Here is a 20,297-nt window from a genome sequence, read left to right on the forward strand (position 1 = left end):
TTGATGTTATCAGAGGAAGTATTCACAAATTTGATTTCAAAGATCCTTATTTATTAGTAGGGTAAATAAATCTCCATTAATATACAAAGAAGTTATGAAACATGTTTTCTAACCTGTTATACCCTCGCCTGCACCTCAGAACCTCTCATCCCTCATGTCCTCCCACATGCTTTGAACTGCATTCCTTGCTTCTAGAGGCTTTTTAACCCTTACATTAACCCAAGTAGGAAAGACACCTAAGACTAGCAAAAGATCATTTAGCTAATTTCAATGAATGAACATAATGAAATGGATTCTTTAATGATAGAAAATAATAAAAAGGCAAGTAATCAAGCAAGCATTTAGGGATTTCAGTTATTTAAGTCCTAAATATATTATTTTTCAGTTCCTTATCTAGCTTCTTCAAGAGATTCCAGACCTCTCATGTTTCTTTTCATCATTGTGTATATTTTTTCCAGCTTGTCCCCTTATAAAATGGTACCCAGAATTAGAAATGATAGATTTAGTCTAACTAAAAAGTTCAATTTTAGAACAAAGAACTTATACTCTTTTATGTACTCTTCTATCCTACCAATACATAATATAATCAGAAAGTCAAAGGTGTATGATTATGTTCTATTCCGAAATGGGAAAGAGACATCCAAGTTCAAGTTCTCATCATATCTAAGTTGGACTTTTGCATCATATCTAAGTTTGGACACCTCTTTCTAATCCATCAGCTATATACCTAACAAATTGATATACCTAAAAGACAGGTATGACAATGTTAGTGCATTCTTCAAAATATGAGTTCTTTATTATCTTAAAGATAAAATACAAATTATTTGATTTGGCATTTAAAATCCTTCACAATCTGGCTTTAGCCTATGTGTCCCAAATATGACAATTCTCTCTTTTCCTGACTTTTTGTATGTCTCTTTGTTTCATTTGTCTCTTTCTCTGTGTGTCTCCTCTCTCTTCACCTTCCTCCCTCTCTCCCTGCATTTTTCTTCCTCTCTCCCTCCTTTCTTTCCTTTCCTTCCCTCCTTCTCTCTCTGTCCCTCTCTGTATCTCTCTCTTCTTTACCCTCTCTCTCTTCTTTACCCTCTCTCTCTTTTTCTCTCCCTCTTCTTTTCTTTTTCATTCTTTCTTCCTCTCTCTCTCTTCTTCTATATTTCCTTAAGAATCTCCAATTACCTTCCTATTCTCTCATCTCAGCGAAGTTTAATCTCCTTCAAAAGACTCTAGATGTTGGTTTGCCTTTTATTTGCTTACCTAAAAACATATTGTCTCTCCCATGTAGATTATAAATTCCTTGGAGACTGGCCTAGCAACAATATTTGCTGGATATAGAAGAAAAATCTACAAATTAATTATTAAACAAACTTGTGTGTTATAAAAGACCCATACATCATGAAGATTCTTATATAATACTAACAAATATAACAGGAATCTGTATCTACAAGAAGAAAATATTTAAAATTATTACATTATATATAAAATTCTTAGAAGTCTATCTTTGAAGATATACTTGTTGAGAAACAAACATATCTATAAGTATATGAAGAATAAGTGGAAAATAAATGCAAATATAAAGTAGCTAAATACAACGTAATTTGAGATGGAGAATACTAACAGATGAGGAGAATCAAGAAAAGCTTTATATAAAAGTTTTGGCTTGAAGAATGATATCCATGAAGTGATGGATTTCATTCCTTTATTAAGTTTTGAACTTAGGTTTTCCTAACTTCAGGGTTGGTTCTCTATCCACTGATTCACCTAGCTACCCTGAGGCATTTCATTCTTTAGGAATAGCCAGTCCAAAATCATGAAGATTAGAAATAGACTTAAATATGAGGAATAGTAACAATACTAGTTTGTATAGATCACAGAATGGGAGAAAGAATTACAGTGAAATGAGAATGGAAAAATTGGTTGGAACCTGGTGTTAAAGAGTTTTGAAGCTAATCAGAGGAGATTTTATTTTATCCAAGGGTCAGTAAGAGGCCACTGGATTTTCCAGAATAGAGATATGACATAGTAATGCATAAAATTAAGGGAAATAAATTGGAAACAATGTGGAAGATAGAATATAATGGACAGAAAATTGAGGACTGGAGTTCAAATCTTGGTGAAGTAAATAAGAGCCTAAACTAAGGTTATAGTTGTAGAAGAAGAGAGAAGAAATCACAAATGAAAAATTTTATGAATGTAGAAATGGCTAGATTTGTCAATCCACTGAATATGTGAGGTGATGAAGAATAAGAAATCGATGATACTGCCAACATTTCAAGCATGAGATACTGAAAGAATGGTATGATTTTTTTTTACAGAAATAGAGAAATTTGGAGGAGGAATACATATAGGTGACATTGAGATAATAATTTGTTTCAAGCAATCAAATTCAAGATGTATGTAGACTAACCAGTCTAAAATGGCCAATACAAAAATCACAATAATGGATTAAAATTGTTGGATATGTAGTCATTAACATAGAGAAGATATATACACTAATGGGAACAAATAAAATCACCAAGAGAGAAAGTGCAGAGAGACCAGTATAGTACCTATGTCAAGGCCTTTGGTTAAACCCAGAATTGTGGAGCATTATAACAATCTAATAACTAGTAAAGCAGATTGAAAAGAACTGATTAAACAGGAAGGAAGAGAATCCCAAAGAAAGTAATCTCTCAAAATCACAAAAAGAAGACAGTATCTAGGAGCTGTAGTTGTGAGATATAGAAGGGAGTCATATAAGGAAAAAAAAGTGGGAAAAGACCACTACATTAAATAAGAACACAGTTTCAGGCAGATGAAGCCAGAAGCCAGAAGCCAGATTGCAAAGGATTGAGAAGTAAACAAAAGGAAAGATAATGATAACAGCATATAAATTTTGTTTAGTTTTGTTTTATTTGTTCCTAAGTGACTGAGAACCTGAGGAGGTGGTAAAGTCTCCAGAAGTCTTTTGTTTGTTTGTTTATATTTTATGATGGTGTTCTCAGCATGTTTTCAGCAGTCAAGTAAAAGTAGGTAATAAGGAAAGATTAAAGTACAGGAATTGGGAAAGTGGGAGATATGAGCATGTTTTAGATTGAAATCACCTGCAGAATATGGGAGAGAATGAGATCAAAATAAGGAGAAAAATGGCCACTTTTTTGTCAGCAGTGGAAATCCTTAAAATATTTCTGATTGAATTAGGACTTATTTGTAATTATACATTTATACATGTAATTATACAATTAGGACTGATTTGTATTTAGGACTAGTAAAAAATAAATAATAATTCAAGTTATCAAACTATGTTGCAAACCCATAAAGCACTTTAAATCTGAGGCAACTTTGCTGAGTACCGTGCATTTGAGAGTTAATTTCCCAAAATGCTATATTCCTAAAGAGGTTTTGTGCTTGCTTCCCATCCCAAACCAAACTTTCAGACATAATTGAACATGAGAGAATATTTCTTAAATTCAGAAACAAGGTATTGCTCAAATATCCTTTAAGTATACTAAAGGATAGAGTTCTGATTTAAATGTTGCATGCTTGCTTTTATCTATGAAGATGATACTGCTGAATTACTGCCTTTGAGGGTACATTCTGACATTTCCCGGTAATGATGATAAATATGTTCTTTGTAAAACTTTAAGCATTTTACAAATGTAACAACAGCAACAACAATAATAGTTAGATATTGTTAGCATTTTATAGTTATTGTTTATAGTTATTATAATAATTGTTATATAACTGTGGTAAGCCCTTTACAATTATTATCTCATTTGATCCTCACAACAGTCCTGGGAGTTAGGTACTATTATTATCCCTGTTTTAGAGATAGGAAACTGTACAACAACAATAATAATATCCTTCTCTATTTGCAAGATGCATGCCCATGGTAGAGTTTGTGAGTGTGGGGTAAAATTCACACACAAACACATACACACATACACATGTGTATGTATTTAAGGTGTTCAATCATCTTCAACTCTTCATGATCCCATTTGGAGTTTTCTCCAAGCTCATTTTATAGGTGAGGAACTGAGGCAAACAGGATTAAATGACTTACCCAGAATCACATAGCTATGAATTTATAAAGATGATTCTTCTTGATTCGAAGCCCAGTGCTTATCCACTGTACCACCTAGCTGTATTTTATCTCCTAACTAATTAAGCCAACTAGCTATAAACAATAAAATGAGTAACATAAAGGGAGTTCTCATTCCAGACAATGGAAAAATAGTATCACTATTCTGTCCAAAGAGTTCCAAATTTGTCCTGTGCTGAGCTTTTCTTAGAAATCTTCATGGCACAAGATCACGAATGCCCTTAACCATATAGTTTATAGCTTTTTGAAGTTGTCTTCTGCTCATTATATGTGACAGAATCAAAAAGGATGTTAGTACTATGTTGGGAATTCTGTTCTCTATCCTCCTTTCTGACCCTGTTATAAAACTAAGCTCAGCATTTTAGTCCTATGAACACTACTGGTAGCACACCAGTAGTGATGCTGATTTCCCATAATAGAGGTTTATATTCCTAAACATAGTCTGGAATAAAGTGAATGGAAATATTTTCCCATTTCATCACTGGTAACTGCAGAGCATTAGTTGAATGCAAGGTCTGATTATTTACACAAAAATAGTTAGGCCAATTGGCAAGAAGACAGGTACTGAGGGAGAAATGCCAGGGGTAGAAAGCTACTATTGTTTTCTTCATCACATTCAAAAGTGCAAAATGTGCAGTTAACCATCTAGGCCTTTGAGGCAATGGTTAATTGTCCCAAAGATACAGCTCCAGTAATGCAACTTTATGATCTAGGTGGGATTAGTTTTCTAAAGAAACAGTAGACTTTTTACTTTAATGGTAAAATCTGTCCACTTGGAAAGTCAGTTTCTTCCCCAATCTCAAAATACGCTATACCCTATGTAACTTGAAGTTCCACTGTTAAAGGTAAATTTTGTCACATTTTGAAGGGTTCAGCTCATTAATTTCTTCAACTATTCTTTAGATGAGGAATGCCTTATGTTTTATTAGTTGCTGTTATACATAACTAAACAGCTACCATAGTTATCAGTTCTACAACTGGATAAGATCAGGATGAGATAAATAAAAATAGCACACTTATATGTATTATTTTTTTTCAGAATGCAAAGCATTTTTAACCATAATTCTGTGAGGTAAGTAATGCATGTATTATTGTAGCCAGTTTTTCAGACAAGGCAACAGGTTCAGAGAATTTAATTCATTAAATACAGGGTGACCCTGAAAGACTTTGTACAGTCTTAGGCTTCAATAATTTTAAACTTTGGGGACACTATTTATTGAGTGCCTGCTTTGTAAAAAGTATTCAGGAAATCAAGGGAATTAAATCCCAATCAAGGAAAACAAATGTTTTTAATATACATTAAGTAGTTCCTGTCTTCAAGCAATCTACCTCATTCTGGGATAAATGAAATTTTAAAAAAATTAACTATCTTTCAATTTAACTGATATCCACTGTATTCTGTTGTATTTTATGCATTTAATCATTATAGTTCTGATAAAGCGACCATAGGATTTCACCTGACTGCACAAGGGCTTCATACATGCACACACACATACACACACACATACATACACAAATTAAGAATTACTTTATTAGTGGGATACAATAAGCACACATTTAAGTAAATAGAAGCTTATTTGAAAAAAGAGCAATAACAACTGGGGGCTAGAGGAAAGCTTTATGTGGAACCAAAGAACTTAATTGATTTTTCTGCATACCTTTTTCATAACTTTAAGAAGAGTCAATCTGAACTCAAGCATTATCTATTTTTCTCTATTTTCTGTTGCTCTTCAAAGCCCTGCTATTAATTTAATAGATGATAAATGGTAAAAAAAAAAAAAGGGATTTTTAAAAAGGGGGAATTTCAAAACAAACCAACTACTTCAGGACTTTGCTTGGGACCACCCTTGGATTTATATTCTCTTACTACTGCTGATGGCTTTTGGTTAATGGACAAACTCCATCTTTCTCCAAATTTGTACTGTCCTTTTTCTTTCTTAAGTGCAAACAACCTAGCAAGGGACTCAAAGCAATTATTGTATTAGTACTCTTAAGATACCATTGTGGCATAAAAATATTGAAAAATCAGAACCATTATCTTAGGAAAGAGTTCCCTCTTAACTCATCCTATAATGAGTGGTGGAAGTAAAGGGCTGAACTTTGGAGAAGAACAGAAATGGTATAGGGAAGACAAAGGCAGACATGTCACACCTAAATAAAGTTTTATTTTGGTTGAATTAGCCCTTCAAGTTATTTGTCTTTTAATTATAGTCACACTTAGATTTTAGCTTATAGTAATTTCCAGGGACGAAGGAAGTAGATAGTACTACTGGATTCATGTATCATAATTGTATTATTTTTCTCCAATCTTCCTTGTTTCTCTATCACTTACAAAAAAGGAAGGGGGAAATTTTATGGGAGAGGGTACAAATATAATACCACCATTTCATTCTACTTTCATTTCCTCTCTGCTTTTGGAAACAGCTGCCAAAACCCAATGCCTAGGCAAGCAATTTGAGAATTAAACAAAAAGGCTAGATCAAGTAGTTTTATTTATAGAGTGTGTGTGTGTGTGTGTGTGCCAACCCAGGAAAAGTGGAAGCATAGCAAAATGCAGGGCACTTGTACCCCTGCTTCTACTTTTGACTAATTCTCTGTTATCACCCAATAGATCCTTTATCCTGTTTGCAATAGTCACCAGAACAAATTATCTCATTTTCATATTGTAAGAATGGAAATAAAGTTAGGTTTCCATTTCTAGAGAATTGAGAGTATTTCACCAAGATGTCCAGGCAAATGTTCTAGATATAAAATTCATCTTTACATAGCCATTCACTGTTTGTGCTATTCAAGTTTATTTTAAGCCCTCCTTACTCTGGCTGCCTTGGGTACAGTCATTTATGCTAAATTTTCAGTGCTTGTCTCCAATCTATATTTATTGATGATTATTTTCCTTTTTAACTCTTTTTTTTTTCTAGAGTTGAATTATTTCTATCTAATTTTTAAAGGGTGTTTTTTTAAAGAGACACTTGACAGAATTTTAAAAGTAATCTTACACATATTTTGGGCTCAGTAAAATGCTATAAATCCTGTCAAGTCTTCACTATCTTCATTCCTGCCATTTTGTTTCAGATTCTACTTCCCTTTTAAAAGTCATCCCTTCTTCCTTTGGGTCCTGCTGCTTCATTATTTATAAGTAATTTTTAGTTGTTGTACAGTTGTTTCAGTTGTCTCCAACTTTTTGTGATCTCATTTGGGTTTTCTTTGGCAAAAATACTAGAGTGGTTTGCCATTTCATTCTCCAGATCATTTAATATATGAAGGACTAATGTTATCAGTTAGGTGACTTTCATATGGTCATACAGCTACTAAGTGTCTTAGGCCCTATTTGAATTCTGAAAGATGAGTCTTCTTGATCACAAGCCTAGCCTTCTATATGTTGCCCCACCTCGCTGCCCTACTGCACTTATTCCTTAGTTTGTAGACCATTTATTTGTGTTCATGGTTTTGTCTCTTATTACATTCTTTGAGAGCAAGGACCTTGCCTTATTTATTTTTAGATTTCCTTCTAGCTCAACAATAAAGGATGTACTCAATAATTATTTGTGAGATGGGATGTTTATTTCATGGGTTAAAATGATCTGTCTCTTGGGATGGAAAATGTCATCCACACCCAGAGAAAGAACTATGGAGACTAAATGTAGACCAAAGCATATTTTAACTATTTTTTTTTCTTTCACCACATGACTCATATGGAAATATATTTACAATGATTATACATGTAAAACTTATATCAGATTGTTTGATGTCTTATGGAGGATGTAGGAAAGGAAGGGAGAAAAAATGAAACTCAAAATCTTACAAAGGTTAATGTTGAAAACTATCTTTACATGTGGGGAATTAAAACTGAAAGGAACATTTGAGTCGTCTATTCCAACCTTACTATTTCCTCAGTATAGATGAGAAAACTGATAATAAGAGAGATTAAGTTCTCAAAGATCCCCTAAGAAGTAAGTAAAATCTTGGATTTTAAACTTCTAATCCTCAAACATAATATTCACCATACTTTCCATTGTACCACACGGCCTTTATTCCAAGATTTTGTTTGTTATTTTTTACTTTATTAACACATAAAAACATCTTGAAAATATTTTATGGTTATATCTATATTTAATACAAATAATAGAGTAAATGTTTCAAGGAATAGAAGGGAAATTTTCATATTATAACTTTCTTTGGAGAGGCTTTTACTCTATAAATATATGAATAAATGTGAAAAGTAAACAAAACATCATAGTGCCTGGCCCAAATGCTATTATGGCTGGAACATCTCAAACTCATTGCACAATCAGGAGGTTTCCTGATTGGTTGTAACAACCATTTGAGATGGGGCACAGGAATCAATAGCACGAGGTAGACAAATAACAAAATATATCTGTAAAGCACATTATAGAAAATTCCATTCTCTTCAGAAAAGATTGGAGATACCCTTATTGCCAAAGTTATAAAGAAAACTATACTATACTAGGTCTTTTGTTTTGTTTAGTCATTCAATCACATGCAAACATGGATCATACTGTTCATGAGGTTTTCTTGTCAAAAATACTAGAATGGTTTGCTATTTCCTTCTCCAATCGATTAAGACAAGATATGTTATTTGCTCAGATACATAGATAGCTAGTGAGTTTCTGAGGCTGGATTTGAACTCTTAACTTTAGACCCAATACTCTACCACTGAGCCAGGAAGCTTGCCCTTATATATAATTTAAAAATCAAGCCATTCCAAAATAAGTTCAAAATGAATACATGATTTGGGCATAAAGGATGTTACCATAAAGAAATTAGGAGAACAAGGGATAATTTACCCATCAGATCTTTGGAAAAGATAGAAATTTGTAACCAAAGAACTAAAGAACATTATGAAAGGCAAAATGAACAACTATGATTGCAATAAATTAAAAAGATTTTGTACAAACAAAACCAACAGAAACAAGATTAAAAGAAACAAAGCTGGAGAAAAATCTTAACATCCAGTATTTCTGATAGAGGTATCATTTCTAAAATATATAAAGAATTGTGTCAAATTTATAAGAATACAAGTCATTTTCCAAATGATAAATGAACAAATTATATAGACAATGTTTAGATGATGATATTAAAGTCATTTATACTTTTATGAAAAAATGCTCTAAATCACTATTGATTAGAGAAGCACAAATTAAAACAACTGTGAGGAAGCACCTTAAACCTCTCAGATTGTCTGTGACCAGGAAAAGATAATGATAAATGTTGGAATAGATGTGGGAAAACTGGACATTAATGTATTGTTGGTGGAGTTGTAAAGTGATCCAATCATTCTGGAGAGCAATCTGTAACTAAGCCCAAAGGGCTACAAAAGTGTGCATATCCTTTGACCCAGCAGCGCCACTATTGGGTCTGTATCTTAAAGAAATCATTAAGGAAAAGGACTTACATGTGCAAAAATATTTGTAGCAGCTCTTTTTGTAGTAGCAAAGAATTGGAAAAGGAGTGGATGCTCATAAATTGAACAATAGATGAACAAGTTGTGGCACGAAGGTAAAGGAATATTATTGTTCTATAAAAATGATGAACAAGCTAATTATAGAAAGGACTGGAAAAATTTACATGAACTGATACTGAGTGAAACAAGCAGAACAAGGATATATTGTACACAATAGCAGCAAGAATGTGCAGTGATCAGCTATGAAAGTCTTGGTTCTTCTGACTAGTTCAGTAATCCAAAACAATCTTAATAGACTTTGGACAGAAAATGCCATCTGCTTCCAGAAAAAAGAACTAAATAGACTGCATGTAAATCAACAATGCTATGTTTACTTCTTTTTTCTTTTTTTATGTCTCCAATGATTTTTCGCCTTTGCTCTGATTTTTCTCTCCCAACATGATTCACAAAGTAATGTGTATTAAAAACAAATAAACATGTGTGTACAGACACACATGTATGGATTATACATGTGTGTCACATATACATTATACAAAAAAAAACCCTTAAAGAAAAAAATCTTGTGATCTGGAATGTGTAGACATAAGATACAGAAGGGATTTGGAAAAGTAGATGGGAATACCAGAAAGAAGAATACAGATATAGTAACAGCAAAAGAAAATAGTCACAGGCAAAGAAGGGGAACAGGTAATAACAGTAATTCATGTTCACATAGACCATTTGAAGTAGATTCCTTGCAATAGCTCTTGTGAGGTGAATACAAATATTATTGCTTTCATTTTTCATACCTTTCAAAAATCATTTTCAAAAGAAGGTTAAACAAGATTCACATAGCTCAAAAAGACAAAAAGTAAAGATTATAAACCTGTTCTTCTGAAGCCAAATACAATGTTTTTTCTACTATGTCACAACTTCCATGTCCAGATTATCTGGATTTGGGTATGACATCTATGAATTAAGTGAGGTTATCTTGTCAGTATCTCACCTTGAGGTGAGGTTTTTTGTTAAAATAAAGTAAAGTATTATTTAAATTAGGTACCCCTGGAGCCCGAAGATTAAGTACACTGAACAAATTCCAAACTGAGAAGCTGGTATCCTGATCGGTAAGGGCTAGGGCCCAGACCACAATTCCTGATAATCCTAATAAAGCAATAAGACTTTATTAATAATAATTAGTAGTTACTTATTTAGTAGAAACATTTCCAAAATAAATATTCTATAAAGTGAAAATACATTTAAAAAGTGAGAGATATTAAAGTCAATTCTTTTTATTTTGGGGGGTGTGAGGGTGAAGTATTTTACAACTATGGAAGGAAAAATATCTCATTTTACTGTAATAAAATTTCAAATGTCAAATTCAATCAATTACATACTATTATATTTGTAATCAGGGAATAACAGATAATTTTAAAGCACATTTTGAATGTGCTTTCAGGACTATAAATCAGGTTTTTCAAAATAATAGGGGGAAAATACAGTGAAGACATTATAGACATCCCATAGGTGAAACTTTTTTTTTCATAATAAAGTATTTTTACATTCTCATAGTACTAAATCCACTTGGATGAATTCAAAGATAGCCCTTAATGGGACTTATCCAAAACTCAACTCTAGAGTAAAAGTTCTTTCTATTGGTTTCCAATGTGAACATCTTTGTCAACTAGCAAAGGGATTTATTTGTTACCTAAAATTATAAGAAATCTTGAGAGCAAACTCATCTTTACCAAGTCATATTTAGCCAAGGCAATGTGGTCTTTTAAGCACATAATTAATCTCTCATAGATATGACAAGCATAATTTCTGCACAAGATTGCTTCTCTGCCTTACTTATGTACTTGAATTAACTTTGTAAGAAAATCAGTTAACTAACTCCACAGTAATAGCTATTTTTTCCAAGTAGAACAGTTAAGATGTCTGTTTCCTCTCCTCCTACCTCTGTTCTGATAGTCTAGTGAATACATTATGAAAGGCAAAATGAACAACTATGATTGCAATAAATTAAAAAGATTTTGTACAAACAAAACCAACAGAAACAAGATTTAGGGATACATAATTAATTGACAGGCAACAAAAATCACCTGTTTGTATTGCAAACTCTAAATCTGAAGCTGGATCTATATAAAAAATTAAAAAAAATTAAGACAATTATCACTTCAAAATTAATCAGTTGCCCACTATCAGAACCAATACTCCTAAGTGTAAGTCCTTCTTGTTCAATTGTTTCAGTCATTTATGATTCTTCTTCACTATATCTGGGGTTTTATTGGCAGAGACACTGGTAGTACTTTGTCATTTTTTTTTCTTCAGTTCATTTTACAAATAAGGAAACTGAGGCAAAGAAGGTTAAGTGACTTCCCCAGGGCCACACAGTGAAGAAGTGACAGAATCTGTATTTGAACTCTCGAAGTTGAGTCTTCCTGACTCCAGGTCCAGTACTTTATCCACTCACCACCTAGCTATCCTTATGAACTCCAATGAACTTTCAAAATGTAGGGAGATTACTTGACCAATTTTATTTTGGAGCACTTAAAGAAATTCATAAACATTACTCTTCAATGAATCATTCTTTTAGTGAAAGGTGGAGAGAAAGAATGGTAGAGTGGGATAAATCATTAGCTGTTGAGTCAGGGAATCAGAATTCAAAGTTTACCTCTGATTTATTATTTGTGTAAACTTTGACAAATCATCTATCCTGTTTCTCCCTCTATAAAATGAGGGAGATGAACTAGGTAACCTCTGAGATCCCTTCTAGTTCTCCATCTATGATCTTATCTTTTAGAGTTGGGGGATGGAGTGGGAAGGAGAAAAGGACAAATCAAAATACATAATATAAGTAATGTTAAATAATTATTTTCATTTCATAGAACATTAAATTTTTCACTATCTGGGGAAGTGACTGCTGTGGAAAAGGCCAGCCATTGTCTCCTTCCACCCACAAGACAGATAATCCAGGATTATGAAGCAGCAAGGGAACCTTTCTGATGAAGAGATAAGAAGCATGTACCAAGAAAATCAAATCACTATCATGACTTCCCATTAGATCTTGATGGATGTTGTCTGGATCTCTATAATCAAAATCTTTGGAAATAGCAGTGTCTTAATAACTACTAGTCCTGCTTCTAACATGGCACTATAACTATCATAGAAAAGAGAAGTCACGTGGAGAAGGTACTCAACTTTCTCACTGTTGATGGCAAGGTAAGCATAAGAATCCTGAGAATGGCAACACTCCCCAGGCAATAGATTCTTCTTCAATGCCTTTGAAACCCTGGGAAGCAACCCCCATGGAAATGCTGTCTGGCAATTGCTTTTATAAGTGATGTAAGCACAGGTCCTTAACACTTCAAAAAGGAAATCTGTACCAACAAAGTTCCTGGAACTACCCAAGATTCAACAAAAGAAAGTTATAAGATTTTATCTGTGAAAAAACTTTTAAAATAATAATTTCCCATTGGCTTTGTCACTGTACCCTAAAGATAAGCAGATCTTTCCAACTGATTTGCAGATCAAACCTTTATATTTTGCCTTTCCCATTAGAATTTAAACTTGTTTTTGTGGTGGCAACTGGAGACTGAGTGAATGTCCATCTATTAAAGAATGGCTGAATAAATTATGGCATATGAATATAATGGAATGTTATTGCTCTATAAGAAATGATGAGCAGGCTGATTTCAGAAAAGCCTGGAAAGACATAAATGACTGATGTTGAGTGAAGGGAGCAGAACCAGGAGAACACTGCACAGTTACAGCAAGATTATATGATGATCAACTATGATAGGCTTAGCTTTTCTCAGCAATGAGGGGAGCCAAGAAAAATCCAATAGATTTGGGATGGAAAATGTCATCCATATCCAGGGAAAGAATTACAGAAACTGAATCTGGATCAAAGCATACTACTTTCACTTTTTTGGCTTGTTTTTTTTTTCCTTGTAGTTATTTTCCCCTTTTGTTTTGATTTTTCTTTCACAACATGCCAGTATGGAAATAAATTTAAAATGACTGTACATGTATAACCTATATTATATTGCTTGATGTCTTGCAAAGGAGGAAGGGGGGAAAGGTAGGAAGGAAAAATGGTACTCAAAATCTTACAAAAATGAATGTTAAAAGCTATCTTTACATGTAATTGCAAAAATTAAATACTATTGTAGGGAAAAAAAGAATTTGAGCTCCTTTGCTCTCTTAACTTTCTATTTCTCCTCTTAGAACTTAGCAGAGTGTTTTGAACATATTGACCACTTCATAAAGGCCTTTTCATTCCTTCATTCCATCTTTTCTATATTTCTGTGATCACCCACAATGACATAGCCAGCATCATAGTAGGGACAAGCAGTCACTGTTGCCCTTTATGGAGAATAATCACAACTTATCACAGAAAATCTGAAGAAGATTGCTTTTCCTTTGTGCTTTTGTTTTGTACAGGACTTTTGAAGTAGTTTCTAATTTTTTTACTTGCTAAATAGTCTTACAGGATATTTGTTCTATGGGAAAAGTATGAATTACAAAAATGAAATTTCTAAGAGAACCAGATAACTTATATGAATTAACTTCTTATGATTGATTTTTCTTGGGGAGAACTGCCCATCAGTTAAAATACAAATCTATTATTTTAACAATCAACGTCTTCAACTAACGAGTAGCAACCCACTTTTCAAAATTTATTTAACTCTCCTTGACTTTGCCCCTCTAGTTTTCCAGGAAAAATCATCTACTAGTTCTTTTCTAATCTTACTTTGACTCCTTTCCTGTTCATATTTTTGCAAGCCATCTTCTGTTCAATCATTAATTCATCAACAAACCAGGCACTGTGCTAAGTACTGGAATGCCAAGACAAAAGCATAACAATCCCTACCTTTAAGGCACTAACATTCTATCAATGAAGTCATTCATAGACTTCATTATATAGAAAATTTATACAAAATGAATATAAAGAGAAAATATTTCCTCCACATTTCCATTCATTGAAATCATCAGACCAGAGGATCATAGATGGAGAGCTTGATAGGACTTTCAGTGTTCATTTGACATAACTTCCTAATTTTACATATTGGAGAACTAATGCCCAGAGAATCCTTTGAGGTGAATATCTGCCAACATGACAAAATCATTATCTCAGTCTTCTTTGAGTTATCTTTCCTCAAAATGAGAGGATCATGGCTAGGTCATTTAGAGTTCCCTTAATCTAACTCCTTCATATTACAGATAATGAAATGAGGACTTATAGGTCACCCAGTAAATGACAGATGCCACATTTGCATTTATTTATCATAATATTTTGTTGAGATCCTCTACTTTCCTTATTGCATTCTGCTTCATACCCTTGTATCAATGTATATGTTTAATCTTTGGATCTAAGAGGAGTATATTGAAAGGAAGAATAATTTTTGAGATTTAAGTTCCTTCAATAGAAGGATAACACAATGGAAGGGAGAGCAAATTTTGAGATAGAAAATTTGGATTCAAATTCTAGTTCTATTAGTCATCATGTGTTTGAATTTGCCAGAGTCACACCCTCTTTAAGGTTACAAGATACAGTAATTGGACTAGATTACTTTAAAAGCTAAAGTTATAATAATAAAACCATGTTCTTTTTTCCTTCTTTGTGCCCCAAATGCCTTGAAAATACTAAATGCTTAATCTGTACTAATTGAATTAAACTGAATTATGTTCAATTCATCTATCTGGCAAATTAAGAATAAGGAGAACATTATACAGAGACCTCTCTGGACCCTCTTTCTAAAGACAGGAGATAGAAACCACACTTTTTAATGTCTGTGTATGTTTGTAAAACACTCATATTCAGTATGAATATTACAATAATATACTTAAATAAATCCAGGATTTGTTTTTATGAATAGCAATAATAATAAAAACAACTAATGTTATAATGCTTGCTACAATCAGGCATTATGGCAAGCATTTTATAATTATTATATTATGTGATCTTCACAACAACCCCGAAAAATAGTTCTATGATTATCCTCAATGGACAGATGAGAAAATTAAGGCAAACAGAAATTGACTTGTCCAGGATTATTCAGCTAGTCAAGATCTGAGGTCATACTTGCAATCTTCTTTCTAACACCAGACTCCAAGCTTGCACACTATTTCATCTTCAAATGTTTATACTAATCTTTGATTTAGTTTCAGTTATGCTTTTCTTAACAGTAGATTTCACAGAAAAAGGAATGGGTATATTTATGTTTATTGGCACATTTCATTTAAAGTTATTAACTTTTCCTATGAAAACATTGTATTAAGCAAAAGAGATTATAGAAGTTGGGAGGCAGTTGTTTAGACTTAAAGAATGATGTCAAAAATGGACAATTAATTGAACAACCTTGCCAAAATGTAGGAATTATTTTTATATCAATGATGTTTTTGAGAAACACCATGTCTTGCAAACAAATTGTATGAAAAATATGTGTATATTTCCTAAAATACATTCATATCCATTAAAATCCCTAAAGAAAAAAAAAGCTCTTAATTTTGCTTAGCTCTCAAATTCTCTATTAAAAGCTTTATACTTCTCTAGCCTCATTCAATGAATATGACAAGATCTCTTTCCAAGATAGATGATAGTCTACATAACCCTGAACTGATAAAGGACATATCTGAAATATTACTTAGGATGATGGATAGTTAAAAAAAACTTTACTCTAAAAACAGATACATACATAATGGAGAAGTTATTTGAAAATAGATGATAAGTAGGAAGTATCCTGTACTTCATAAATATTATGATCACAATTCATAGCATGAAAACTCATTAGTGAATTTCATATGAATACATTACCAACACACATCATAAATGAGTTTTTCATTTCATTCTACTTAGTGTTGACAACAGTGGTAATATGACATTTTATATTTCTCAGTTGAATCTCAGTGGTTTCAGCTGTGTCATATATTTCTGAGGATGATAATTTGAATAAGGCACATTTATAGTCACAGTGATGATGCTGATAATGGTAATGATCATAATCAAAATGATGATGATGATGATGATGATGTTTAGTTATTTTTTTAGTCATGTCTAACTTTCTAAGACCTCTTTTAGGGTTTTCTTGGCAAAGGCACTGGAATGGTTTGCCACTTCCTTGTCTGTGGCAGGATTTGAATGAGCAAGAAGAGTCTTTCTAACTCCAGGCCCAACACTCTATCCACTGTATATCTAGCCACCTCTATAATCACTAAGACAACATAACAAATCGGGGAAAATGCAGGGCTTGGAGTAAAAAGGCCTAGCTTCAAGTCCCAGCTATGCCTCTTACTACTTTTGTATATCGGGAAAGTCACTTTAATGAGACTATTGCTGCATTTGTAAAATGAGTAGAGATACTCTAGATCATCTCTAAGGTACCCTCCAGTTCTAATTCTATAGTCCTGTAATCTTAAGAACTATGTGAACTGTTAGTGAAAAACAGATCGACTTTCTTTAAGTAAATCATACTGCCAGCTTGATTGTAAGTGGTATTGAGGACCATCACCAAAGACAAATTAGGTTATGTTTGAAACACAGTTAATAAAGGAAGATAGATGTTAATATGTGGCAGAGAAAACTTTGATAAAGTAGCATTGCTCAACCCTGACCCCCTACCACATAACAAAAATAATGAGGCAAAATAGTAAGCTTTTTTATGTCTTTTTCTAGTAAAGCAATTCAATATCCTATTGATTGTTTAATTATAAATGAATATATGCTCTAGCCACATCCTGGAAGAATCAGATAATGACCACTCTCAATATAAATTAAGCAGACATATGAGTCATTGTCACCAAAGTCATAATAGACATTAATCAGATCATTCTGCTAACCAAGAAAAGGACTATATATAAAGTAAAACTATAAGATAATGAGTCCAATAGTCACTGAAAACTAAATCTATGATGCAAGTAGTTAGATCCACAAATATATTTTCTTTGTTTATTGTTTATTTTTGGAAGATATATGAATTTCATTGTTTTCTTTACATCTAGAAAAAATGTGTATACATTGTATTGGAATTTGCCTCACTTCCAAAATATTTATGTTAATTTTCTATAATAGGCTAAATGGTATTTAACAGCAAAGAGAAATGAAGCATCTGGACAAATAATCCAGATAAATCATATAGTAATTGCTTATTTGGAATCTCAACAGAATTAAGGAAAAAAATTTGATTTTGTATTATCCATGAAATCCCTTCAGTTTTTAAGTCATTAGATAAAACATTTTGTGTAACACAGTTTTGAAAAAAATACCTATACCATCTTCCCTTTCCTGTGAAAAGAATTACCAAACCATTCCAAATCAATAGTTATCCACTATTTAAAAATAAATTCTAGAGAAAATTTTTGATCTTCCCTTAGAGGAATTCCTTTTTAAATTTCACGTAAATCCCACCTGCTCCATCTTTATTCCATACTTTAATCTACTTCCTTTCACAGAAATGAAGAAAGGTTATTTAACTTGATTTTATCAATATTATTTTATATAATTAAATGAGAGAAATGGTTTCCACCTTATTTCATCAGTATTGTTAATAGTGTTCTTCAATCATTTCAGTAGTGTCCAACTCTTCATCTGTTTGTTGTTGTTGTTGTTGTTGTTGTTGTTGTTGTTGTTGTTGCCATATTCTTGGCAAAGAACTGTAGAAGCTTGTCTTTCTTTCTCTAGTTTACAATCATACAGCAAATATTTGAGGCCAAATTTGAGTTCATGTTTTCCTGACTCCTGGTGCATTTATCCAATGCACCAACTAGGTACTCTTTCATCAGTACTAACAATGGCCAAATTTTGTTGTTGTTGCTCTTCATCCTTTTTGAAGAGGACCAGTGACAGCATAAGGTGATGTCTTGACTCACACATGCATTGGATTTAAGTGAGACAGAACTGCAGTTATCAACCTTACTCTTTCTTCCAGAGTAATTGAAGTTCATTGACAAAATAGAAATCAAGAAGACTAGCAATGATCCAGCAAAAAGTAAATGACCTTACCATCTTTGATGTGTGATCAAGCTTTTAGCATTCTATCACATTCTTTACAGAATCATAGTCCTTGTGCAAAAAGTAAAGAGTTGCTTCTGACACTAAATTATTTTAATCATTATCATCACTACTACCATCATAATTATAGCATTTAAAATTTTGTGAAGTATTTTCTTTTGTTTAATGCCTACCATAATCCAGTGAGGTAAGTACTCATAATAAGAGGAAAGGTTATAAAATGTCATTGGCTGAGAGATAACTTAGAAACTGTCAAATCTAGCCATCTCAATTCATAGATAAGGAAACAGAGACCCAAAGAAGTCAAATAAATTGAACAAAATGATGCAAGTAGTTAGATCGACAGCTAGAAATTGCTTTTCTCTTTTATTGTTCTTTCTACTGTTTCATTTAGCAAGTTTCCTGGTATATATTCTTGTACTTATAAAAACAACCATTAAAGTAGCTAATACTGCTAAAAAATGTCCCATATCAAGTAGAACATGATAAGCCAAAAGTTAAGGAAGACATAGTTTGGGTACAAACTTTCTTTGAAAATGGGTCTCCTACTGTTCTTCAGTACTGTTTTTTTAATCATTAGTGAAGATAGTGAAGACCATTTATTCATACCATCCTATCTCTAGTGGAAAATTACATCATAATAAGATTTCCATGAACTCCAAGGTGGAGTAAGCGGAACCAACAAAAGAATGTAAACAATGACTATACTAATACAAATGGAAACCACAACAAAAATTTAAAAATTCAATGTCTCAAAAAGAGATAATGAAGTCACTTTCCCCCACACACACACACCTTCTAGAAGTGGGAGAGCCAAAAGAATAGGATATCATATATGATAGACTTTTTTGACAATTAATAAATCCTGCTGGGCTTTTTCTCATCCTACTTTAAAAAAATAAATCTTTGCTATGAGGGAGTCTTCTATAAAAGGAAAAGGGAGAGATATTAGGAAATTAAAAAAAAAAGAAAAATATATTAATAAAATTTATTCTTAAAATATTATACCCTGTAGCCAAACCAGCATTCAACATTAGAAATCATATTTTGAAATATTTCTTAAAAAGTTGTTTTTCCTAAGTTGTTCTACTTATAGTGTCTTGTTCTATTTGAATAACAAATAACAGCAACTCACGTCCAATATCTGGCCTCAGCTTTTTGTCATATTCTCTTAGCAACTTGTTCAGTATAAGAGTCACATCGGTATCTTGAGTTTTTGGAGCAAGGACCCACTTCTGATTGTAAGACATATCTTCATACTCATCATCTTCAATCTTTCTAGACCTGTAATAAAATTTTTAAGTGACTTAAATGAAATATAGCCATTTCATTCCATGTTGATAGGTCTTACATTTTTTTTAGTCTGTGAGCCATTTGAGGAGAAAAATAGAAGGAATGAGAAAAGTAAATCATAGCTACCACTCATTCTACCAGCTGCTGTTTTCCAGTCAAAGAGGAAGGGAAGACTTCACAGGACAGATGGAAAAAAATGGGGATGCTCAAAATATTTCTATCTCCTTTTAGTGAATTATTGTAAGTAAATAATGAGCACCTGACTAGAACACAACTATTGGAAGAAATCATCTTCTAAAAATGACCACTGAAACAGATAACCCATGGAACACTTTAGGATACTGACCACCACTGTTTTTCTGTACTTTTCTATCTTTCGAAAGCCAGTGTTTGAGAATTCAATCAGACTAAAGTGAGCTCCAAAGAAATAACAACTTCTAGGAGCATTTTGCAGAGTTTTTCAGCTATAATTTTGATTGTTTTTCCCCCAAAGACAACATTTATTGCTGAAGCTA

At 32.6% G+C, this 20,297-nt stretch overlaps 1 protein-coding gene across 1 annotated transcript in view; it reads right to left on the reverse strand.

The window, feature by feature from the left end:
• GABRG3 (gamma-aminobutyric acid type A receptor subunit gamma3) overlaps positions 1–20,297 on the reverse strand; it is a 942,413-nt gene that overhangs the window by 915,840 nt on the left and 6,276 nt on the right. The window contains exon 2 of the mRNA XM_074300313.1: positions 19,625–19,773. Coding sequence (XP_074156414.1) covers positions 19,625–19,773 — 149 coding nt within the window. The remainder of the gene's footprint in view (positions 1–19,624; positions 19,774–20,297) is intronic.

This window comes from Sminthopsis crassicaudata, chromosome 3 (genome assembly GCF_048593235.1).
Source record: "Sminthopsis crassicaudata isolate SCR6 chromosome 3, ASM4859323v1, whole genome shotgun sequence".
In the NCBI taxonomy this organism is placed as follows: Eukaryota; Metazoa; Chordata; class Mammalia; order Dasyuromorphia; family Dasyuridae; genus Sminthopsis; species Sminthopsis crassicaudata.